Source organism: Dermacentor variabilis, chromosome 1 (genome assembly GCF_050947875.1).
Source record: "Dermacentor variabilis isolate Ectoservices chromosome 1, ASM5094787v1, whole genome shotgun sequence".
Classification (NCBI taxonomy): domain Eukaryota; kingdom Metazoa; phylum Arthropoda; class Arachnida; order Ixodida; family Ixodidae; genus Dermacentor; species Dermacentor variabilis.
Window position 1 is genome coordinate 1,730,970 of NC_134568.1, and position 26,096 is coordinate 1,757,065.

Sequence of the window (26,096 nt, forward strand, 5' to 3'; positions counted from 1 at the left end):
GAAGTAAGGGGACGAAATGCTATCACTGTCTTTAGAGTCACCGCAACGGCACTGCGCCATGTATGGGGAGGTATAGGGCAAGAGTGGAGGCGGGAGAAGGACAGGCAGGTGCAAGCAATGCCAGAGGCGACAAATGCTACTGAGGAATGCGACCGCAAACGGGGAAACGGGGAAACAGCCACGCTAAGCGGAGACGGAGGAGCGGGGAGCCGTGGATCACGTGCGAGGCGTCAAGGAGCGCCCATCGCCGGCGCCTTGGCAGTGCCGCGACAGCGGGTGTAGGAAGTGCGTCGCCGAAGTGGACGGTAGCGGCGAGAGTAACCGCAACGGCGCTGCGCGGAGGAAGGGGGAAGAGGATAGGTGAGAACGTGTGATCCGGCTTTCGAGGCTTTACCATCTCTCGCGCCACGCGTGAGAGATGGCAGTAGGAGCGCACGCAGCTAGAGCAGCGCGCGGATGACCTTGGTTACGACGAGGCACGACGGCGATGCGAAACGCGGGAACGGGCGCCAAAGAGCTGCGCTCTAAAAAACAAACGGAACCCCGCGCGGCATTTGCTTCCTACCCACGCTAGCAGGGGCTTCACTGCATAGCTGGAACATACTGCCGGACCTGTGCGCAACTCTGTTCCCTGCCTGTCGCATGTACAGCGCCACTAGACCGTTGTACGATCGCGTGGTACTGTTTAAGAATCGGTCGACTGTACACGCGACGCAAATTGTCTAGTACTTTCTGGAAGACACGAGGGCACCAGCGATTGTTCTGGAATCTACGATCACTCATGTATAAAAGCCGACGTGCTTGACCCGCTGATCAGATTTTCGACAATAGCCGACTGTGTTCGCCGCTACATCTTTGTGATTTGAGTGTAGACTGTTTTTGAGGGCACAGGCTCCCTCAATAAAAGTTTTCGTCATTCACAAGATTCATCTTTCACAGTTTTGCAGCTTTCTTCGCCGTCATTACTATGTGACAATATTGGGGTTTCGACGCTTAAAAGCCTAGAATTTCGTTTTTAAGACCCGTACTGCATACTGTGATGGAGACCTTTTTCGGGCTCATCAGCGATAAACATTGTTTTAGGCCTATAGTGCATGGAGTGAGTCACGAAGAATTGCGTGGGGCATGCTTAAAAGAAAGCTCGTCCAACCGAGTACCGCCCACTGAGACATCGTTTCGGCATACTGTCACCGCCTTTCCGCTTCTGGTACCGCTTCAACCAGTGCTATGCACTCAGTTCTTACTCTCTATCATTAAAGTGCTGTTCCCGCTTTGCCGTCACCGTAGTGTAGATAAAGAACTGAATACTGTTGTAAGAATATTCGAAACGGTGATATACCTACAGCCTGCGAGAAATTTGGTGAATCTGACCATGGGCCGATACGATGAAACGATTCATTTGGGCCGTCTTTAGTGGCATCCAGCAAACTCGTCATCCATCGCTCCAAAGCGCCAGGTTATTTGAATGACGTCAGCGGGGTGTTCCTCGACCAAATGACGAATCGCGAAAACAAATTCGATTGCATACATAAAAAATTTGAGCCAAGGGGCAGTATTGCCCATAGATCACTTTCAGCGACACTCACGTTTCATGAAGACAAGCGTGGTGCCCTATTGAAGGGCCTCGCTCTCGTTTACGTAACACAGTTCATCCCGGAAATGTGCTCGGCTGCCATCGACAAAAAAAAAATTACCGACGATTACGTTACTTCCTAATGCGAAATTTGAGCGCAGCAAATAAGCTGTTTCACCTTTTGGATAGATTGAGGCAAAGAAATCGAGCAACACATGTATGCGCTATCACAGAATGTTTTTTTTATTTTTCGCACGTATTCCTTTAACAAAGACTCCACTAACAGTTCTTGACAGTCATGAAGGAAGCTTTGTGGTCGGAGAAATAGACTGATATATGTTCGACTTGGTACACCAATGCTTGATTCTCAAAGACGAGATCTATACAAGTGCCTCGCGAGGTTGTCACAGCCGTGGGGGAAGCAGAGGCTAAGCGCCGCCGCCGAGAAGACCCTGCCGTTCGCGCCGCCGAAGCGGAGGCTCATTGCCGCCGTCGAGAGCAACCAGCAGTAAGCGAGGCTGAAGCAGAAGCTCATCGCCGCCGCCGAGAAGACCCTGCAGTTCGCGCCGCCGAAGCGGAGGCTCATCGCCGCCGTCGAGAGCAACCAGCAGTAAGCGGAAGCGGAGGGGGGCGGCGTGTACACCCAGCGGCAAACGATGGGGGCAGAAGCGCGCGCAGCAAGCGGACAACACGATAAAGGGAGGAGGGAAGAGATAGCAGCGACTGACTGATGCCTTTGACTGATACTCTTTCTGCATGGCGGCGACGGTGTTCTATGCAGTCACGTTATCTTGACTCTCTAGCGGCGTCAGCGGCATCCAGCGGTATCAGTCGGTCGCTGCTAGCGCTGGGGGGATGAAAGGGGGGCGGAGCTGGTTACGAGGCCGACGCCGACGACGACGCGAAACCCAGAAACGGACGCCAAAGAGCTGCGCTCTAAAAAGGGGGGGGGGGGAATGCTGCCCGGAGTAATATTCCCACGTATCTTTTTGTTTCATCGCAACCGCTAGCACACTGTGTCGACCCACGTGCACATTGCATGCAATGGCCCAAATGCATGGAAAACAACACAATTTCCAGAGTTCTGTACAGTTACGTATAATGATTGAACGACGTCGACTCAAATACGTCTTTTACAGCGAGGCTGTCTACGGCAACGATTTAGAAAAAAAACGTATCCGAGATGCTGGCAAAAAGAAACAATCATGTGGGCCGATCCTGGTGATGTTCCAATCTCAATGGCACATACCCCTGTGGGCTGGGGGACCTGTAATGCGCTCTTGAACAACCCTTGTCCCACGCGGCAACCAAAGTGGTCCCAGGCACCAGGGCTCGAACGGATTTTTTTGAAAAAAAAATGTTTTGCACAACTTGTTCAAAAAGGACTGTTAAAAATTTCTCAGCGACAACCGCGCAAATGCACTAGTGAAACTGCTCGCGCGTTCGTCGTCTTCTTCCACGGATGGCTCCGTTATGCAAGAGCTATCATCATCATCAAAAGCACGAGCCTCATCGTCTTCTAGAGCTGGCTCCGTTGCCGCTCATCATTCCAGCGTAGAATTTCGCTGTGTCGTCGTAATGGGGAGGCCACGTTTACGGGGGTATGAGCCACTGCTTAAAGGAGTATGAGCCATTCATTGTCTTACGTGACGGACACATTCAATAACAGAGGTGATACGCGAATGTGTGTGCGTGCCTAAACCGCTACGATGACCGCAGATTAGTACAATAAATATCTTCGTAGCTTTGTTCAGTACTCTGGTTCACCTTTGTATCGTGCACTAAACAGCTTCGCTGGTCTTCCATCTGCACATAGTGGAAAGGCTTTAAATGTTCTTCTTTTCATTACGTGAAACTTCTGCAGCCTGTCCCCGTGGCCCACATCGATGTTCACTTCTAAATGCTATCGATTTGTGGGCGAGCGCACTTCACAAGTTCGAATAGATGACAAGTGGCAGTTTTCGCTGAATAAACACGAAGTAATTACACGCTCAATGAGTGGTTTCGCACACGGATCTTGCGGCACAGAAGACAGATGCTCTAACGATTATGCCACGTTCGTATAACAAAGACAGAATAAAACACCTTAAAGTTTTTTCTCAAACTTTAAACGGAACCTCACGGCGACAACGATGGTGGAATTACTCCTGTAGGGTGCGTATAATTGCTATCGCCATAAAAGCGAGCGAGCGCATCTTCTTGCTGTCGGTGAAGAGAGAGGTTACGGGACGCCCCCCGTACACCGCGGAAATCCGTCGCCAGGCTCTCGTCATATGCGGTGGCGCGTTTCTGCGAGGTAAAGCACGTCATGTCTTGTGATTCAACACGCTTTAATGCTGAATAAAGGCTCCGCTTTCTCTGCAACCATGGTGAATGAAGGATGCCTGCGTCACTCATATATGCAGCGCGTCTCTCGTCGTAATGCGCCACTTTGCCTTGCTGGCTCATAAAAGCTTCGCGTACACCGATTCCCCCTGTGCATGGTATCTGCATAAGCTTTTTTGTTATTATTAGTCTAGCGGCTAACAGGCACTTGTTGTGCAACCCTGTGAAGGTGCCAATGGGAAGCGGGACGAGCACCCTTGTGGTAGCCGCTAACCGACCGCGGGTCGGTAGCAGAAATTCTGCGCGCCGGACCTCGGTCGCAGCGGCCTGTAGTTTGGGGACCTTTGCGCTTGCGCGTTCACGACTTCCGCTGCCCATGGTCAACTAAAAACCATATTGATGCGAAACAAATACTCGTGTTATTCTATAGCGCCCCCTTTCCTTCCTACACGAACTTACGACTGCGAGGACTGTGTGCCGTGTCAAGAACAAGGGTAACATGGCAGCCTGAATCATACTTGTCTCCTACTGCAGTTTTGGCGCTTGCATAAGCGCTATTAATAACGTGGACATGTTGCGCTACGTAGCACAGAAGCGCAAAAAGAAAGCACTTACCGAATCCACGTAAAGTGTCATCTGAAAAATAGAGAAATGAACAAGTGTTAGATCTGCCCAATGAAAATTGTATGGGGAGGTTATAGACAGGGTGTTTCAGCGAACACTTTCAAAATATTTTAAAGTTGCCTGTGGCAGGTAGCTCAATTCTAGTTTATGAGCCGGTCTACTCGAAGCGGCGGACATTACTTGCACCAATAATTGAAATGCAAAATCAACTAATTAGCAACACTTCATTTATTAACATTTGGCTAATTATCGTATGACCCATATTGCAATTTACAAATTGTAGCAGTGGACTTCGCAAGGCGGATCCAGTTAGAACGAATTCTCAGGACGGCACCAGCTTCGAAATATAAATTCGCGAACTTTGCGGAGAAACGCATTGGCGTTCCAGTTACTTGTGTGCGTCAGTACATGAAACGACGTTCTGTTAACAAATTAACTGGAACGCCAACGCATTTCTCCGCAAAGTTCGGGAATTTATATCTCGAAACTGGTTTCACCTGAATATTCGCTCCAAGTGGATCCGCCTTGCGAACACCACGCCTAGAATTTGTAAATTGCAATATGAGCCATAATGTAGTTAGTTAGAAACTTAATTAGTGGTTTTTATTAATTAGTCGTTTATGTATCTCAATTTCATGTGCAAGTATTGTCCGCCGCTTCCAGTAGAACAGCTGATGAACTGGAATTGTGATGTCTGCCACAGGCAACTGTTAAAAGATTTTTGCAAGTGCTCGCTGAAACAGCCTGTAGATAGGCATATCTTTCTGCTATAAAACGATAAAAGCGCGCGCATTCAAAGTAAAAGCAAAAACAATCGCAACGTCAAAGAAATGCTAAGGACTCATGCTGGGTGTTCTTGCAGGACTGCTTCATTATAACCCCGTGCATTTAGATATGGCGCGCGAATTATTATTCTGTCCGAAACTGGAGATATCGCTGCTTTTTACAGAGGCTGCCCAGTGCGGGAGTGAAGCGGATAATACATTTGCGCGATTGCTGCTGCGATCGATTCAGTCTAATTCGTGTTACACCTTTGTTGCAGTTATGCAATGCCAAAGAAATGGCGCAGCCGTATTCCTGAACAAACCGTCGGCGAAATAATTCGACATGTAGACCAAAATGAAGTACCGAATGCAGGCTGGGGGTGAATAAAGGTTAAGTAATTTAATTTGAGGGCACAATTAGGTGCTTTATGCAAGTTCGGGGTTATAAACACGAATAATTTCGAAGATTTGACTCATATAGAGGCAAAGTGTGATGACCACGAAATAATTTCGTGAAGGTGAACACAACATTATTTGCATCGCTAATCATGCAGAGCGACATCAATATATAATTCTTACAAAATCTATATTCATTTTACTTGCGTCGAATACAGTTGACTACTAAGCTTTCAGCTTAATTAGCAAAATATTGCAACAATTCAATAACAAGCCATAGCTCCTATTGGAGCTATGGCTTGTTGTACCTATAACCATAGGTACAATTCTAAGGCGCATAATATTGACACGCGCACTTATCTTTTTCTCGGGGACTCCATTGCACCCGCTAACAACTTAATGTTACCCGCCGTGGTTGCTCAGCGGCTATGGTGTTGGGCTGCTGAGCACGAGGTCGCGGGATCGAATCCCGGCCACGGCGGCCGCATTTCGATGGGGGCGAAATGCGAAAACACCCGTGTGCTTAGATTTAGGTGCACGTTAAAGAACCCCAGGTGGTCAAAATTTCCGGAGTCCTCCACTACGGCGTGCCTCATAATCAGAAACAGGTTTTGGCACGTAAAACCCCAAATATTATTATTAACAACTTAATGTTATCGCTCAGTGCAAGACGCGCCTGCATGATTGGAACTTACTGGAATGTTATCGATGTTTCTACGCGTTGCATGTTGTCACCGAAGTTCGTGTAATCTGATCGCAGACGCGACGCGAATTGTTTAGTACTTTTCGGAAGACACGCGGGGACCAGCGATTACTCTGGAAACTTCGATGACTAATGTACAAAAGTTGATGCGCTTGACCGGCAGATCTGATTTCGCCGATCGCCGACTGTATTCGCCGCTATTGTGCTTTGAGTGTAACTTCTTTTTGTGGGAACAGGTTCGCCTAATAAAAAATCTCAGTACCCTTCTACACTGTGAAGAAGGATGACCAGCGAAACTGTGTATGTGGGCCCCTTAATGGCGAACTGCACCACCACCGAGGGTCGGCCCGGTATCGCACTATCTTCGGGATCGGCCCACGTACGGGGAGTGCTTAACGCCTGCATCACCACCGCCGCGGGTCGGCCCGGCATTGCACTATCTCCGGGATCGGCCCAGGTATGGGGAGTTTTTTGCTTACCACAGCGACACGAAAATTTCCTTGGACGGTAAGGCATACAGATTACCTGTAAACGTTAAGCTATTCAGTTTCGCTGCTGTGTTTTTCACCGTCGCTACTACATGACCATATGCAGCCATCTATGCAGCTAATACGCAGCAAACGCACACACATTAGTGAACAAGAAGATGCGATATTTTGAATTAGGGTCCTATGGTTTAATGTGCTCAGAGTGTTGGTGCTTCGTAATAAGAGACCGCTAGCCTAGAGTAAGAGTCTCTTGAAGACATCCTGCTATCGTACTTTTTTCACACAGCATAGCTTACCAATCATGTCAAGAATTTGAGCATTCCAGCGACGGATGTATCGCAAGAAAACTGTAATATTAACCAGTAGCAATAAAATTAAAATATACGTACTCTGGTGATAAATATTTTATTAATAGGAAGGGAGGTTGTCCAAGGAGAAGATTTGACACGCTCCTATAGGTTTATTATATAACATGAGATCAAAGAACGAGAGACAAGATTAACATATGGATTATCCCTCTTTCATAAGAATCAGTAGAACACGACAGTGAAACGTGTCCTCGTTTGCTTCATGAAATCGCGATCCGCTGCAGCGAAAGGCGCACGATTTGCGGATCGGCGACCGTGTTGAAGGTTTGCTAGGCGAGCGGCGTCCTGTTGGCCAGCGGCGCCCTGTTGCAGAGTGGCTTCGGCGAGGGTACGAGAATTTTCGTCCGGCTCCGTAGGGTCTTGGGCGGCCAGTCGAGTTGCGACGCGCTCACCTACAAGAATGCGAGTGGCAGAGTTCGCACCGTGCGTCGCGAACGCGCGAACGCCTTCTGCTTCACCCTGGCGGGTCTCTCGCCGGAGCAACGGGACAATCGCCTGTCATCGTCGCAGCCTTTCTGCGCCACTTAGCGCAGCACTTTTATTAGTTGCTGCCATCGAAAGCGAAGCATTAGGCGGCGTGTAAGCACTGCTCATGCACATTGAAGCTGCCCTCCGTAGGCGACGAGGCGTCACAGGCTTAATCCGACGTGAAAGGCAAACCATGTGTGGAAACTGAGTCGGCACCTCCGCAGAAGGCCCACACCTCCTACACCAGGATAGATCACGCTAGAGTCTTCGCTGCGCTGAGATGACCGAAACGCTCACTGTCGGCGCTCGTTAGTGTTAAAAGGCAGTACTTCGCTTCACCGCTCCTAGACAGCGGCGCCATCCCTGTCACGAAAGGCATATTTTACGCGCTCGCGCCGACGTCCCATCCGTTGCAGGAAGTTGATCGCAGACCCCAGCATAAAACACTTTCGTGTTGACAACGCAAATTCATCCAGTCGCACAACCGCAAGGAAAAGGGCAGCAGTGAGCACCATGAAATGAACAAAGTGGGCAGTGCAGCTGTATGGCCCGGTCACTAACGAAGACGTCGCAGCTTCTACCAAAAGGCGCAGCATCGATCACGGTAGCAAATTAATGGACAGCTATACGAAGCAAGGATAGTACACGAGGGTTGCAATGTGGGCTTGTTGGTAATGCATCTTCAAGGGGTGTACGGTAGCGCGATTAAAAGACGGGACAAAAGAAGACAGAGTCTTATATTAAACATGCCGCGAATATGTTCGCCCCATTATTGACACCAACGTCTGGCCGTTCGGCTTTACGGTCATGCGAACGGTGGCGCATTCGAACGATCGTGTTCATCCATAGGGTGTCCTGCTCCTAGGCAACGCAAGACGGTCTCGCTGAAGCATGGATCGGCGCATGCGCGAAACGTTCGCGCCAGTTGCCGATCCCGAGCCGAGGAGGATGTTATCATTGACCTGTCAAATTTGAGAAGCATTCAAACGGGCTTCCCGCATGTCAACATAATAGCCAACTTCTCTGAAACGACGTCACCCTTTTTCACACGAGCTGACACAAAAGCGTAGACGAAGATAGACAAACCAAAGCGCAAGAAGGCCCTCCTCCGCTCTCCACAAGCTGACACAAAAGGCTAGGGAAAAGGAAAACATACCAAAGGGCAAGAAGGCGTGCCACGCTCTCCGCAAGCTCACACAGAAAGGTAGACGAAGCAAATCAAACCAAAGCGCAAGGTGCCCCCCCTCTCCACAAGCTGACAGAGAAGGGTAGCCAAAAGCAAAACAAATCAAAGGGCAAGAAGGAGCCAACCGCTCTCCACAAGCTGACACAAAAGGGTACATGAACCAAGAAAAACAAAAGGGCAAGAAGGCGCTGCCTCGCTCTCCAGAAGCTGACATACAAAGGTCGACAAAAGCAAAACAAACCAATGGACAACAAAGCACCCCCCGCTATTCCACAAGCTCACACAAACGGGTAGACGCAGCAAGACAAACCAAAGCGCAACGAGGGGCCCCCCGCTCTCCACAAGCTGACACAAAAGTAGACAAAAGCAAAACAAACCAAAGGACAAAAGGCGCCCCTCGCTCTCCACTAGCTCACACAAAAGGGTAGATGAAGCAAAACAACCAAAGGGCAAGAAGGCGCCCCCCCCCAATCTCTGCGAGCTGACACAAAAAGGCAGACAAAAGCAAAACAAACCAAAGCGCAAGAAGGCGCCCCCTCACTGTGCACAAGCTGACAAAAAGGTAGACGAAGGAAGAGAAATCAAAGGGCAAGGAGGTGCCCCGCCCCGCTCTCTACAAGCAGGCACAAAAGGGTCGACAAAAGCAAGACAATCCAAAGAGCAAGAAGGCGCCCCTTCCATTTCTACAAGCTGACACAAAAGGGTAGATGAAGCAAGACAAACCAAAGAGCAATAAGGCGCCCCCCGCTCTCCACAAGCTCACACAAAAGGGCACATGAGCGAAGACAAACCAAAGGGCAAGAAGGCGCGCCCTCGCTCTCCACAAGCTGACACAATAAGTTAGATGAACCAAGGCAACCAAAAGGGCAAGAAGGCGCCCCTTCGCTCTCTACAAACTGACACAAAAGGGTAGTGCAAGCTAGACAAACCAATGAGCAAGAAGGCGCCCACTCGCTCTCTACATGCATACACAAAAGGGTAGTTGAAGCAAGACAAAACAAAGGGCAAGAAGGCGCCCCTCGCTCTCCACAAGCTGACACAAAAGGGTAGTCGAATCAGGACAAACCAAAGGGCAAGAAGGCGCCCCCTCGCTCTCCATAAGCTGACAAAAAAAGGGTAGATGAACCAAGACAAACCAACGGGCAAGAAGGCGCCCCCTTGCTCACCACAAGCTGAGACACAAGGGTAGTTTAACCAAGACAAACCAAAGGGCAAGAAGGCGCCCCCTTGATCTTTACAAGCTGACACAAAAAGCTAGTTGAAGCAAGACAAACCAAAGGGCAAGAAGGCGCCCCTCGCTCACCACAAGCTGACACACAACGGTGGTTGAACCAAGATAATCCAAAGGCAAGTAGGCGCCCCTTCACTCTCTACAAGCTGAAACAAATAGTTAGTTGAAGCAAGACAAACCAAAGGGCAAGAAAGCGCCCCTCGCTCTCCACAAGCTGACACAAAAGGGTAGTCGAAGCAAGACAAACGAAAGGGAAAGAAGGCGCCCCCTTGCTCTCCACAAACTAACACAAAAGGGTAGATGAGCCAACACATAACAAAGGGCAAGAAGGCGCCCCCTCGCTCTCCGCAAGCTGACACAAAATGGTAGATGAACCAACACAAACCAAAGGGCAGGAAAGCGCCCCCTCGCTGTGCACAAGCTGACACAAAACGGAAAACCTAAGGGGTAGCGGGGGGCAAAAAGCTGGAAGTAGGGAGGCCCGTGGGTTGGAGCACGCGCAGGACTCGGCGAGCCCTAACCCACGGACCAGTCCAAGTTCTAGCTTTGTTGTCCCTGTTGCTGATTTGGGTTCCTGAAGCCGCTGCCAATAATGCGAAATAATGACACGTTGCTTCAATTAGAAAAAAAAAACACGCTTGAATAAATATTATTACGTCCAGCCGCCAACTGACGACATTAAGTTCTGCAATACGGCGCCCCGCGACTTCTGTCGGCACGCCTAGGGACAAACGCACACAACACGCGCTAAGGAATTCCCCGTTATGCCTAGGCAGATTCATATATTCAAGGAGCAAAATCCCAACAGACCCGCCGTGGTTGCTTAGTGGCAATGGTGTTGGGCTGCTATGTACGAGGTCGCAGGACCGAATCCCGGCCACGCTGGCCGCGTTTCGATGGAGCGAAATGCGATAACACCAATGTACTTAGAGGGCCCTATAACGTAATACTATTCGAATATGTTTTTATTCCAATTTCCTGATGTCAAATTTGCGTAACCACCGACGCAAGCACCGGGCGGTCACCCGCAGGGTTGTTTGAACAGACCAATCAAACGCTTTCCTCGTTCATAGGAGGTCATTTTTGTTTGCTTGCAAAACGAATAACATTACCTACACTGAGCGACTTGTCGTATCTAATTGGCTGACAAGATTTGAGGAGAACGCTCAAGTGGAGAGGGATTCGATGGGGCAGAGCCAGTGCACTGAAAATCGATAAGCGGATGAAGAGGGTGGTGCCGGCGTCTGCGATTGGTCTGCTTTCCCATATTTAGCTTGCCGTAGCTGGTCGAAAATCGCGGCGACGTGCAACGGAAGCTTAACAATGACGCTAGAAGGGGTACTCAGCAAAGAAGAGTCGGCAGAATGAGGTTGTAAACGTGCCGAAAGTGCTCGAAAACGTTACACGACCATGCAAGAAGTTTTATTAGAGGCAAATAAACCCATGCTCTCCTGCAGGTGCAAGTAGCCAGCGCCTGAACGATCGGTGACAGCCATTTTTTATTCCTTTCGGAACGGGGCAGCCTGCGGCTATTGAGAAGAAAATTCAGTTTTGTTCGGCATATTAATGCATCTTTATTGCGAACACGTCACTTTGACGCGGTGAGTTTTCGCGGTTTTGTGACGTCGCGTGAGAGGCAGGTGAACTGGCTGCAGCCCGAAAACTTTTGACCAATAGCCGGGGGCTAAGGGCGAGAAGGCGTCGAATCAGAAATAAATGTTTTTCTTTTGTCGGTCAGATCATGCATAATCAGTCTGTACACATCATATAAGATGGGGAGGTATAGCGGTGTTCGTGACGTCGCGAGACAGACAGGTGAAGGGGGGTGGTCCAAAAAAGTTTTTGACCAATCGCGGAGGGCTGATAGCAGAATTGGAATAGAGAAGTTTGGAATAGTTTTACGTTATAGCGCCCAGATTAAGGTGCACGTTAAAAAACCCCAGTCAGGTGGTCCAGATTTCCGGAGTCCCAAATGCGGCGTGCCTCATAATCAGAAAGTGGTTTTGGCACGTAAAACCCCATAATTAATATATAAGTCCTTACATTTCCTCTCTCGCACCCACTCTAACTCGCGCATGCGCGCACACATCCGGCGTCTCCGCAAATGGCACACCCGGCTGTACCTACTAGCAGTTGTAAATACTCGCGCGGGCCGCCCAGAGTAGAACGTGCCCCACTCCCTCCCCTCACCCGAAAGCCTTGTGCACGACCGAGGACTGTGCGCTTCTTCCCCGCTTTCCCCCGTTCCGAGCGCGATATTGAGCCGCGATCGACGGCTCACCCGCGTACAGTTTCACTCGCACACACAGCATACGGCTCTCAGGGACGATTTTGTCGCCCTTGGACTTTATACTTAACCTCCCAGCGACGGCGATGGTGACGCCGACAGCAGAAATGCGCCTGGAGTGCGCATATAATTCTTATCGCAATAGGATGTCATGCATGCCTATCCTTTTGGCTGCATGACGGAGATGGATAACATTTTCTCTTCTCGGAGTTCTGGCGCGAATAGATGCATCGGCGTTCTGCTCTTTTCTCTCGAGCTATTTATCTTTGTAAAGAATAAACTTGTAGCAACGTGCCAAACCCATTGCTCGGCTACCCTACCCACCTATCATTAAAGCTTGCCTCACCAGCGCGCACGTATTTTCGCTACTGGTTGATATAAAAGTTTTCTTGTAGTGAATTCTTTGAATACGCAAATTATCTGCACGGTGGATGGGCTATGCGCGTGAATAAAGCATGGTGGCGGAGCGTGTTCAAGAGACAATGTTATGCTAGTGGTCTGGCATAACGCAGCACCAACATTCTGAGCACACTCGTTCACAGGACCCAAATGCGGAATATTATATCATTTTACCATATCATATCATGTTAAAAAACGGAATAAAAGGTTGAGTGTGGCCTTATGCACTTGCCTGACGCCGAGCGCTGATGCAATAGTTACTGGAACTTTTTTCGCAATGTAAAAAGTAATGGCACGCTTGCTGGAAAGACACAGAAGCAAAGGATTTACTTACTCGAAACATGTCCACCCGATCCGAAGCGCGCCAAGCGATAACTGCTTTAGTAGAGTCAACGGCGTATGCCGACACTTCCAACGAACCTGCCATGTGTAAAAAAGAAATTCTTTTGTAAATTTGAAGCCACTTTATCTGCTAAGACGAGCTTCCAATTTTGATTTATAAAGTTTATTTTATATGTTCAGTTTACCAAAATAATTATGGTATTGCACATATATGTCGATACTATGATTCTCGATACTATACAGACAGGAGTTGTGTTTGAGAGGAAAAAACAGAAATTAAATTGTATAGTTAAGTTCGCAGAGAGCTGCGCACAGACGCAAATTAAGTAAAGATTGTGATACGGTGCTGAAACAAAATAAAGAACGAAAGTACTTGAGCCATGGACATGCGCAAACTACGCAAAAAAACTGTAATGCGAAAAGCCAAAGGGGTTATAAAGAACGCGAAATTCACATAATTTATTAACCAAAATGAACAAGGAGATACAGACAAAAGAGCACAGTAGCCGAGTTCGGATTCCTGAGTAACTTTCTCTATATTTGGACTTCTCTAAGTTCCGCCTGCCAAAGACATAGGCTTGGCTTGAATGGAAATGCCTCGTAGAAGAAGCAGTAGTGGAAGCAGAAATTGTGAAATCTCTGACATGTCACTTTCATTTCAAGAACTTCTGGCACATAATGCTTAGAGTCACCTATTTGAACATACAGAGGAAGTTTCCTGTGTGAGAGTGAATCGGGCATCAGCAGAAGGCGCTCATTGTCTGAGAGATGACTCAGTTCACATTTTACTTTCGAATGCGACAAGGCATCAGATGCATCTTCAAATTATAAATATACAGGATATTTCGAAAATGCGTTCGAAATGTCGAAAAAGATGGGAGAGATGCAACAATTAGGCGACTTCCTCGCGATTGCTTTTATTAGGGGGCAGGGGGGGGGGGGTATATCCTAAAATGACTCGAGGTAGTAGCTAGAAAAGTAATAGTGAAAATTAGAATTTCTTGTGGCCGAAAGAGTCAGCTTATTGATCGGAATGCAAGAACTGAAGCCCGCCATCCAACGCGTTCATAACCGCGCCCAGACTGAAAAAGAAATTGAAAACAAACAATCAAAATTTAACGTGTAGGAGAAGCTTGTACTCCGTCAATGTGATACAAGTGGCCTTATCGACCGGTTCTATTCATTCTATATTATCCAGCGCGCACAGCTGGCCGACCCTGTGATAACTTGAATGTGTAAAGAGCAGGGCGTAAAGATCAGGACAGAAGAACACATAGGACAGGACCGGAGCCACTCGAAACTGGCAAGCTGAGACGGCGATCAAGTTGATGCACAATATAGCAGGATCTGTGCGAAAGTTTCGTTGAAAGAAAGGGCCCAATGTAGAAGAAATATGCTCAAGCAAAACTCTTCCTTGGCCTAGTTGGTCCATGCTTGAATTAGTAAAGAGCAAGGCGCAATACACCAGGACCGAAGAAGAACACAAACGACAGGACCGGCGCCTTCTGTTGTTCTTCTGTCCTGATCTTGCACCCTGCTCTTTACACATTCAAGCATGAACCAACTAGCCCAAGCAAGAGTTTTACGTGATACCTTGAATGGGACTTCACTCGGACCACTGACGAAGCGTGGAGAGGAAACAAATCATTATATTATCCCGGCCCTTTTCTGACCCAATTATTGTATCTGTATTTTTTCTTTACTTTGCTGTTCTTTCTGTATTTTGTTGCTTTTCTTTTTTTCTTTTAGATGAAGAATCGTATTTTGCTGCGGTTGTTGCGAGGCTCGAAATCTAGCACATGCATGACAGCGAGACCCGCGTCTGAGCGCGAACTTGTCGCGAACGTGGGAGTCGCTTTTTTTTTTTGTCGCGGATTTGCACAACACGCAACGCACGGCGCGTCCTCGCTGCCGCCAACTTTTGTCATCCCAAAGGTGATACACTGGGCAAACTGAACCGACCTCGACTGTTGTCCAATGTGCCATAGCTCGTCGATGGACTAGCCGCCGCTGCGGAAGGATGGGGAAACTGGTGCTCTCTCACTTTTATAAGTAAACGGATGCTTTCATAACTTTTATAAGTAAAACTAAGAAAAGAAAGTGTTTATAAGTAATACGTTGCTATGGCGACACGACGCACACGCCAAACGACTCAATGCGCTAGAGCTTCCACGAGGGTAGGGATGGTAAGTTTGTTATTCGCTCGATGCATGGGAGGCAGGCTGCTATGGTCTAACGGGTAGAAAAGCATTCGGGTCCTGGGCTGGGAAACCCTAGTTTGAATCCCGTCATTGGAGACGTACTTTTATTAAGCGACCGCCGGTGTTAAGCGCGTTCGGGCTCATTTGTGACGCACGTACTCGTCGCGCGAACATGCAAACGTTGCAGCTTTTGAGTCCCGCTTAGCCTACCCTGTGCGAATGCTAGGCAGCCCCGCCAGACCTCGAGGTAGTAGGCAAAGAAAAATTAGCTGTAAAACTTACGCTGCTGATTTCTGCAGCGTAATGAATTGCGGCCAATTTCGTCCAGAAAACCGAAAACAAAACAACGAAAGAGCGCAACTGTCCCGCCTTTGGGAGACGGCTGTGACTGTGACGCCTGACCACTGAGCGAGCGTAAAGCGAGAGTTCATAACAAGAACCAATGTCGCTCACTTTATGCTGACGCAAACAGTGGCGTCACTAGCAGGCGTCTGCTAAGATCGCGGCAGTTGCGCTTTCCCGCAGTGGCGCTCACTCCAGACTCGTTCGCATACAAAAGTATATTTCAGCCCGTCCTGATACTGAACGTATGATTAGCGAAGGCCGCCGGCCAATGGAAAGGACCACTTACGAGGGAAAAGTTTTCCGAATTCAGCCGCAGTGTCGGTTTTCTTGGTGAAATCGGTCGCAATTCGTTACGCTGCAGAAGCCAGCTGTGTGTTTTTAGCATGCTTCGTCCGTCTTGCTTCGCTAAAAAGTTAGTTTGTCCAATCTTGATAACTAGTTATCTAATTACCACCCAACGACATTTTAACATGTATTCTTTTGCGGTTACACTAATCCAGAAAAATAATTTAATTATCGCGTCTTTCCTATATTTGAGGAACTTTGACCACCCCCATTTTTTTCGAAACACATTGAAATGCTATGTGTACTGTAATTGTATTGTTTTGTATTTGTACTCGTAGACGGCAGAAAACGAGGTGGGGTGATGAAATTAGGAAAATTTCAGGCGAAACTTGGAATCGGCAAACGCAAGAGAGGGGTGATTGGAGGTCACAGGGAGAGGCCTTCGTCCTGCAGTGGACAGAAATATAGGCTGATGATCATGATGATGATTGCACTTCCACGTATTTGTCACCAAATGCTTCAACCGGAACCTGTCACCGTTATCATCAGTGCAGCAGCCTGGCGACGCCCACTGCAAGGCAAATGCCTCTCCCATACTTCTCCAACTACCCCGGTCATGCAGTCGACAGTATGACGGAAGCCCGTTTGGTCGGGATGATGCACACTTAAAGGGATGAGGTCTGGACACCGACCAAAATGGTTTAAAATAGTTATTTACGTTCCGGGTCCTCCACAGGAGCCTTGTTCAAAATGAAACGTAAATAACTATTTTAAACCATTTTGGTCAGTGTGCAGACCTCTTCCTTTTAAGTATACCCCGGTCATGTGCTAATTATGGCCATGTTCCTGCAAACTTCTAAATCTCATCCGCCAACCTAACTTTCTGCCGTCCCCTCCTACGCTTCCCTTCTCTTGGAGTCCAGTCCGTAACCCTTAATGACCATCGCTTATCTTCTCTTCTCATTACATGCCCTGCCCATGCCCATTTCTCTTTCTAGATTTCAACTAAGATGTTAAATAACTAGCGTTTGTTCCCTCACCCAATCTGCACTCTTCTTATTGCCGTTAACGTTACACCTATCATTCTTTCTTCCGTAGCTCGTTGCGTCATCCTCAATTTAAGTAGAACCCTTTTTTATGTGAGTACCCTAAGGGCCCGTTAGGGCACTACATTGGGGGGGGGGGACGAAAAAGTTCAAGCGTAAGTGGAATGTGTACAATGCAAATACTATATGATGGAATTAGGAACAGGAACAAAAATGATCTAAACGTCGATCAGAAACAAACAAAATAAAAAAAGAAAGAAAAAAAGAGAAACGGAGTTTATACAATAGTTCGTAGCGTGAAAAACGCATAAGAATCCAAAATGCGATGTAGATAACCAGTACCCATCAGAACGAGAGTTTAAGGACAAAATGGAATCATGATTTAGGTAAACAACCTACGCAGATACATATCAGATGAAACGGAATGAATTTCACAAAATGTGAAGCGCATGAAAACACTGTTTAAGTAAATATTGAAGCATCTGTGGGTTCGGACAGGTTGATACGCTCTAAAAAGCTTAGCAGTACTGCCTGAAATAATTTTTCCGTAAGCGAGACAATGTTTGAAGGTAGTGAATTCCATTCGGCAACAGATAAAACGAGAGGCGGATTTTGATAAGCGTTACTCCTGGCAAATATAGGTTTTACTTTATGAACATGGTCTGTGCGGGTCGAGATGTGGGGAGCGGGAAGAGTATGGGCTTGAGCGAATGGAATGTTGGTGTGATAAAGGCTATGGAAGAAGGACAACCGTGATAATTTCCTGCGCATGTCGAGTGAAGGGAGATTGAGTAATTTCTTTAAGGCGGATAGACTCTGATATCGAGAATATCAAGTGAAGATGAACCGCGCAGCTTTATTTTGAACTGATTCGAGTAGGTTTGCGAGATTAAAGTGATGGGGTTGCCAAATTATAGACGCTTATTCTAAAGAGGGCCTGATAGGAGAACTGTATGCGCGAAGTCCGGTATCTGTGTTCGCAAGGTGAAGTGCAATTTCAAGCAACCAAGATTTTGCATGCTTTTGTGGTGAAGTGTTCAATGTGAGCCTTCCAGCTTAAATGGGAAGTAAACAGGACAAGCCGGACAGGCCGCCATTGGAATCTGAACCTGGCAACGTTTAACGTTAGAACTTTATCTAGTGAGGCGAGTCTAGCAGTGTTATTGGAGGAATTAGAGGGTAGTAAATGGGATATATAGTAGGGCTCAGTCAGGTTAGGAGGACAAAAGAAGCATATACAGTGCTAAAAAGCGGGCACGTCCTGTGCTACTAGAGCTTAGCGGAGAGACGAGAACTAGGTGTCGGGTTCCTGATTAATAAGGATATAGCTGGTAACATATAGGAATTCTATAGCATTAACAAGAGGGTGGCAGGTCTTGTTGTGAAACTTAATAATAGATACAAATTGAAGGTCGTACAAGTCTACGCCCCTACATCCAATCATGATGACCAGGAAGTCGAAAGCTTTTATGAAGACGTGGAATCAGCAATGGGCAAAGTCAAAACAAAATACACTATACTAATTGGCGACTTCAATGCCAGGGTAGGCGAGAAGCAGGCGGGAGACAAGTCAGTGGGGAATATGGCATAGGCTCTAGGAATAGCAGGGGATAGTTATTAGTAGAGTATGCAGAACCGAATAATATGAGGACAATGAATACGTTCTTCCGCAAGCGGGTCAGACGAAAGTGGACGTGGAGGAGCCCGAGTGGCGAGACTAGAAATGAGATAGACTTCATACTCTGCGCTAACCCTGGCATCATACAAGACGTGGACGTGCTCGGCAAGGTACGCTGCAGTGACCATAGGATGGTAAGAACTCGAATTAGCCTAGACTTGAGGAGGGAACGGAGGAAACTATACATAAAAAGCCAATCAATGAGTTAGCGGTAAGAGGGAAGCTAGAGGAATTCTGGATCAAGCTACAGAACAGGTATTCGGTTCTAACTCAGGAAGAGGGCCTTAGTGTTGAAGCAATGAACGACAATCTTATGGGCATCATTAAGGAGTGTGCAATATAAGTCGGTGGTAACTTCGTTAGACAGGTTACCAGCAAGCTACCGCAGGAGACGAAAGATCTGATCAAGAAACGCCAATGCATGAAAGCCTCTAACCCCGCAGCTAGAATAGAACTGGCAAAACTTTCTAAGTTAATCAACAAGCGTAAGACATCTGACATAAGGAACTATAATAGGGATAGAATTGAACAAGCTCTCAGGAATGGAGGAAGTCTAAAAGCAGTGAAGAAGAAACTAGGAATAGGCAGGAATCAGATGTATGCGTTAAGACGCAAGGTCGACAATATCATTACTAATATGGATGAGATAGTCCAAGTGGCTGAGGAGTTCTACAGAGATTTATGCAGTACCAGTAGCACCCACGACGATAATGTGAGAGAGAATAGTCTAGAGGAATTTGAAATCCCACAAGTAACGACGGAAAAAGTAAAGAACGCATTGGGAGCTATGCAAAGGGGGAAAGCAGCTGGGGAGGATCAGGTAACAGCAGATGTGTTGAAGGATGGTGGGCACATTGTTCTAGAAAGACTGGCCACCCTATATACACAATGTCTCATGACCTCGAGCGTACCGGAATCTTGGAAGAACGCTAACATAATCCTAATCCATAAGAAAGGGGACGCCAGAGACTTGAAAAATTATAGACCGATCAGCTTACTGTCCGTTGCCTACAAAGTATTTACTAGGGTAATCGCAAATAGAGTCAGGGACACCTTTAACTTCTGTCAAGCAAAGGACCAGGCAGGATTCCGTAAAGGCTACGTAACAATAGACGATATTTACACTATCAATCAGGTGATAGAGAAATGTGCGGAATATAACCAACCCTTATATATACCTTTCATTGATTACGAGAAAGCGTTTGATTCAGTCGAAACCTCAGCAGTCATGGAGGCATTACGGAAGGAGGGTGTAGACGAGCCATATGTAAAAATACTGAGAGATATCTATAGCGGTTCCACAGCCACCGTAGTCCTCCATAAAGAAAGCAACAAAATCCCAATAAAGAAAGGCGTCAGATAGGGAGATACGATCTCTCCAGTGCTATTCATAGCGTGTTTACAGGAGGTATCCAGATACCTGGGGTAGGAAGAGAATAACAGCTGCGTCTTACCAGTACTCACGTATGGGGCAAAAAACTGGAGGCTTACGAAAAGGGTTTTGCTTAAATTGAGGACGACGCAACGAGCTATGGAAAGAAGAATGATGGGTGTAACGTTAAGGGATAAGAAAAGAGCAGATTGGGTGAGGGAACAAACGCGGGTTAATGACTTCTTAGTTGAAATAAAAAAAAAAGAAATGGGCATGAGCAGGACATGTAATGAGGAGGGGAGATAACCGATGGTCATTAAGGGTTACGGACTGGATTCCATGGGAAGGGAAGCATAGCAGGGGGCGGCAGAAAGTTGGGTGGGCGGATGCCATTAAGAAATTTGCAGGGACAACATGGCCACAATTAGTACATGACCGCGGTAGTTGGAGAAGCATGGGACAGGCATTTCCCCTGCAGTGGGCGTAACCAGGCTGATGATGATGATGATGATGATGATGATGATGATGATGATGATGATGATGATACAGGACATCCAAGTACTTCACTGAAGATACTGAGTCAGCAGTAATACCGCGTTTTGTATACTGGTCAGAGATAGGTCGAGTTATCGAAGCAGATTTCACGTGTTTAGCTTTGCCTATGGTCATTTCCATCTGCCATATGTCACACCAGTGAGCTAGTGTGGTTAAATCAGCCCGCAGCACTGGAATGTCGGCAGGGCAGTTTATTTCATTACACAAGACGCAGTCATCTGCGAAGAGCCCTATTTGTCAATTAATATTAGTTGTGATGTAATTGATGTGTATTAAAAATAGAAGTGGACCAAGGACGGACCCTTGAGGAACCCCCGACCTGACGTGAGTGTGGTCAGAAAAGCAGTTGTTTAGACTGCTTACTTGAAATCTGTTCCTTAGGAACTTCTCTATCCATGGCGTGGTGTTGTAGTCAAGCTGTAGGTTTCTAACCATACGCTTTAGTCGATTATGAAGTACCTGGTCGAAAGATTCAGAAAAATCAATAAAAATGGCGTCTGTACTAATGAATTTATGCAAAGAAATGTGAATATCTGTTACAAGTTCATATAGCTGCGTCTGACATGAACGTTTTGGGCGAAAGCCATGTTGGTTACTGATGAGCAGGTTATTATCGTTAAGATAGGCTGTTTCACTAATTTGCAGCAAATATATGTCAGTGATATATGTCTGCAATTATTAGGGTCTGCTGTGTCACCAGATTTAAGTACCGGTATTACTAATGCTGATTTCCAATCTTCCGGTAGGCACCCTGTATCTAGTGACTGCTGAAATATTAGAGATAATAAAACTCAAGAGTAGTGCGAGGTAAATTTTAGAAGTTTAGCACTTATACCGTCAGGACCGGGGCTGGTTTTATGAAGAAGCCTGGCAATTGCGCGAGAGACACCATGTTCTGATATTATGATGGATGAAAAAGGGAATTTAATAGATGGTTGTTCAAATATGTGAGTGTTATCAAGCGACAGTTCGTTAGTAAAAACTGCAGAGAAGTACTTGCTAAATCGCTCTTTGCTATCTCTTGTGTTAAGCACTGCTCCGCGTTCGGAAATTAGTAAAAGAGCAATGTGATTTGGTTTTAGATTAACTACTCGCCAAAACTTATTCTGATCAGTTTTTATCATATTGGCAAGGGTGCAGTTAAAAAACTTCTCTTTAGCTTCGAGAATTGTAGTTTCTGTACGGTGCGCTATGGCTTTGTAATTTGCCAGTCTTCTGGAGCATTTGTACGGGCAGCATTTTCTGAACGCTCTTTCTTTCTTGTGTATGCACTTCTTCACATAGCGGTTAAACCACGGATCGCTCTGCCTAGAGCTGATGGTAAGTTTTGGTATACATGTAGTTTCAACTTTGAGTTTATCGCGGAACAAGCTTCAGTTATCATTTGCCATTCTGTTCTGAAAATTGTTTGCAAAGTTGGCTGTAAATGAAGCTAACATACCTATCATTCTACCAGTGTCGGCGCCTGCGTAGTTGAGAATGCATTTTTTCGCTGTATATTCCTCGGCAGGTTTCAATGAAAAGGAACATTGCACCACCGTGTGATCACTTAGTGGTTCTAGCACATGTGTCTCTGCAGGATCTGGATGATTTGTTAAAATAATATCTATAATAAAAATAAATTATGGGGTTTTACGTGCCAAAACCACTTTCTGATTATGAGGCACGCCGTAGTGGAGGACTCCGGAAATTTTGACCACCTGGGGTTCGTTAACGTGCACCTAAATCTAAGCACATGGGTGTTTTGGCATTTCGCCCCCATCGAAATGCGGCCGCCGTGGCCGGGATCCGATCCCGCGACCTCGTGCTCAGCAGCCCAACACCATAGCAAAATAATATCTAGTACGTGCTCACCCCGAGCTGGTTCGCACACGACTTGAGTTAAATGATGAAAAACCAAGGTTTGTGGTAAATGAAGATGCGCATAGCTTTTGCTATTTGCCTTTAAGGACGAGATCAACCACTCGCTACCTGGGTAAATAATGTCACCCCCTAATACCAATATTCATTTTGGAACTGGAATATGACCTGTAGTAAATCATCATTGAAGAAATGAACAAATTCCAAACAGCTATCAGGTGGACGATAGCATGCACCAATGACACATTGCGCATGTCCAATACGTGCAGAGACCCGCACAATTTCAATAGGAGAGTCGACAATCACTAGAGACGGTTGATAGTCATCTTTAATGACAATGACAACTCCGCCTCCTCGGAAGCCTTCCCAGTCCTTTCGAAAGATTAAAAAAGACTTGTCAAGAGCAAATTCGCTGTTATGGATGTAACTAGAAAGCCATATGTTTCCGTACATGTTACTATATCTGTGGTGCAAGGATGTATGAGCGTTTGCAGAGCGTCAATTTTGTGAAAATGGCTGCCCAAATTTGCGAAGAGCAACGAGACTGCATGTATGAACGTAACCTTAGGCCTCTCAGTTGTGTTTTGTCAATTACTGGAAGGTTGGTTCCTTGGAGCAACCTGTACAACATTATTAGTGACTGAGTCAAACCAGTAAACAGAATCTTTAAAATGTAGAGACGTAAAACGAATAGAAATACGTTCGATTTCTTCACAATTGCTCTTAGCAAAGTCGCACGACTTCCTACGAGCCAACTTTACCTTAAGCGAAAGGTCTTCTTCTATCCACACATTAGGGGAATCGAGGTTTTTCAGTTTGGGGGCATTTTCCAGCACTTTAGTCTTACATTTAAAGTTGATGAATTTAATGATAATAGGACGGTGAAACCCGTGACGGCACTGACCAATACGATGAGCACGTTCAATGTCACCATCGTTGACATTTAAGTGAGCGGAACAAAATGCCTTAACAATGGCTTCGCATTCGGCATATCCTTCGTGGCCCTCTTCGGCTATACCCTTGATTATAAGGTTGTTGCGCCTCATTCTGTTAGTTACGTCGTCCACAACATCGACGAGTTATTCATTTGGTTTAGATGTGTTTGTCTTGATTGCCTGAACAGACTTCTTGACAGCGTCAAAGTGCTTTTTTTATTTCCGGTACACTACTAATTTTTTTTTCAATGGCGCTGACCCGGGTATTTAAGCTTGCAATTTGTTGGTTAACTTGTTTTAGATCAGCTGCTGCGTAAGTGAGCACTGGTAAGACACAGCTGTTATACACTTTTCTCTTGAGGGATAATGGCAACCTGCTGTTCATGATCTGAGAACGCCTTCCAAATGCACCCCAGTCCATTTTTATTCTTCTGATTATTTCAGTCGCATGATCCAGATCCGCGATTACTACCTGCCCTAAGTAGATGTATTCCCTTACCGCTTCCATTGCCTCGCGAACTATTGTAGACTGCTGTTCTCTTCCGAGACTGTTAAACATTGCTTTAGTTTTCTGCAGATTAATTTTTAGACCCACTCTTCCGCTTTGCCTGTCCAGGTCAGTGCATGGCCGTTGGTCCCCTCAGTTACTAAGCAAGGCAATATCATCAGCGAATCGCAAGTTCCTAAGGTATTCTCCATTAACTCTTATCCCCAATTCCTCCCAAACCAGGTCTCTGAATACCTCCTGTAAACACGCTGTGAATAGCATTGGAGAGATCGTATCTCCCTGCCTGACGCCCTTTTTTGGGGGGTTTTTGTTGATTTCTTTATGGATGACTACGGTGGCTGTGGAGTCGCTATAGATATCTTTAGGCATTTTTACATGTGGCTAGTCCACACCCTGATTACGTAATGCCTGCATGCCTGCTGAGGTTTCGACTGAATCAAGCGCTTTCTCCTATTCAATGAAGGCTATATATAAGGGCTGGTTATATTCCGCACATTTCTCTATCACTTGATTGATAGTGTGAATATGGTCTATTGTTGAGTAGCCTTTACGGAATCCTGCCTGGTCCTTTTGTTGACAAAAGTCTAAGGTGTTTCTGATTGTATTTGCGATTACATTGATAGATTACAAGCTGATCGGTCTGTAATTTTTCAAGTCCTTGGCGTCCACTTTCTTATGGATCAAGATTATGCTGGCGTTCTTCCGAGATTCCGGTACGCTCAAGTTCAAGAGGCATTCTCTATGCAGGGTGGCCAGTCTTTCTAGGACAATGTTCCCACCATCCTTCGACAAATCTGCTGTTAACTGAACCTCCCCAGCTGCCTTCCCCCTTTGCATAGTTCCTAAGGCTTTCTTTACTTCTTACGGCGTTACTTGTGGGATGTAAAAATTCTTTAGAATATTCCCTCTTCCATTGTCGTCGGGGGTGCCACAGGTACTGTATAAATCTCTATAGGGCTCCTCAGCCACTTCAACTATCTTATCGATATTAGTAATGATATTACCGGCTTGGTCTCTTAGCGCATACATCTGATTCTTGCATATTCCTGGTTTCTTCTTCACTCCTTTTAGGCTTTCGGCGTTCCTGAGTGCATGCTCAATTCTACCCATATTATACTTCTTTGTGTCAGCTATCTTAAGCTTATTGATTAACTTGAAAATTCTGCCAGTTCTATTCTAGCTGCAGGGTTAGAGGCTTTCATGCATTGGCGTTTCTTGATCAGATCTTTCGTCTCCTGCGATAGCTTACTGGTAACCTGTCTAACGAAGTTACCACCGACTTATATTGCACACTCCTTCATGATTCTCATAAGACTGTCGTTCATCGCTTCAACACTAAAGTCCTCTTCCTCAGTTAAAGCCAAATACCTGTTCTATAACTTGATCCGGAATTCCTCTATTGTCCCTCTTACCGCTAACTCATTGATCGGCTTCTTATGTACAAGTTCCTTCCGTTCCCTCCTCCGGTCTAGGCTAATTCGAGTTCTTGCCATCCTATGGCCACTGCAGCGCACCTTGCTGAGCACGTCCACATCTTGTTCTAGCGGCAACGTTTAACGCTAGAACGTTGTGTAGTGAGGCGAGTCTAGCAGTGCTATTGGAGGAAGTAGCGGGCATAAAATGGGATATAACAGGGCTCAGCGAGGTTAGGAGGACTAATGAAGCATATACAGTGCTAAAAAGCGGGCACGTCCTGTGCTACCGGAGTTTAGCAGAGTCGGATTCCTGGATCAGTAAGGATATAGCTGGTAACATACAGGGATTCTATAGCATTAACGAGGGGGTGGCAAGTCTTGTTGTGAAACTTAATAAGAGGTACAAATTGAAGGTCCTACATCGCCTACATCCAGTCATGATGGCCAGCAAGTCGAAAGCTTCTATGAAGAAGTGGAATCGGCGATGGGTAAATTCAAAAGAAAATACACTATACTGATGGGCGACTTCTATGCCAGGGTAGACAAAAAGCAGGCTGGAGACAAGTAAGTGGGGAAATATGGCATAGGTTATAGGAATAGCAGGGGATCGACTTATTAATAGAGTTTGCAGAACGGAATAATTGGCGGATAATGAATATCTTCTTCCGCAAGCTTGCTAACCGAAAGTGGACATGGAGGAGCCGGAATGGCGAGACTAGAAATGAAATAGACTTCATACTCT

The 26,096-nt window shown here is 46.5% G+C and overlaps 1 protein-coding gene across 1 annotated transcript in view; it reads right to left on the minus strand.

Annotated features, from left to right (window-relative positions):
- LOC142569564 (uncharacterized) overlaps positions 1-13,227 on the minus strand; it is a 189,771-nt gene extending 176,544 nt beyond the window's left edge. Inside the window, exons 1-2 of the mRNA XM_075678618.1 lie at positions 13,147-13,227; positions 4,514-4,534 (exon numbers count right to left, since the gene is read on the minus strand). Of these exons, the coding sequence (XP_075534733.1) occupies positions 4,514-4,534; positions 13,147-13,155 (30 nt within the window). The 5' untranslated portion in view covers positions 13,156-13,227. The remainder of the gene's footprint in view (positions 1-4,513; positions 4,535-13,146) is intronic.
- Between the last annotated feature and the right edge of the window lie 12,869 nt (positions 13,228-26,096).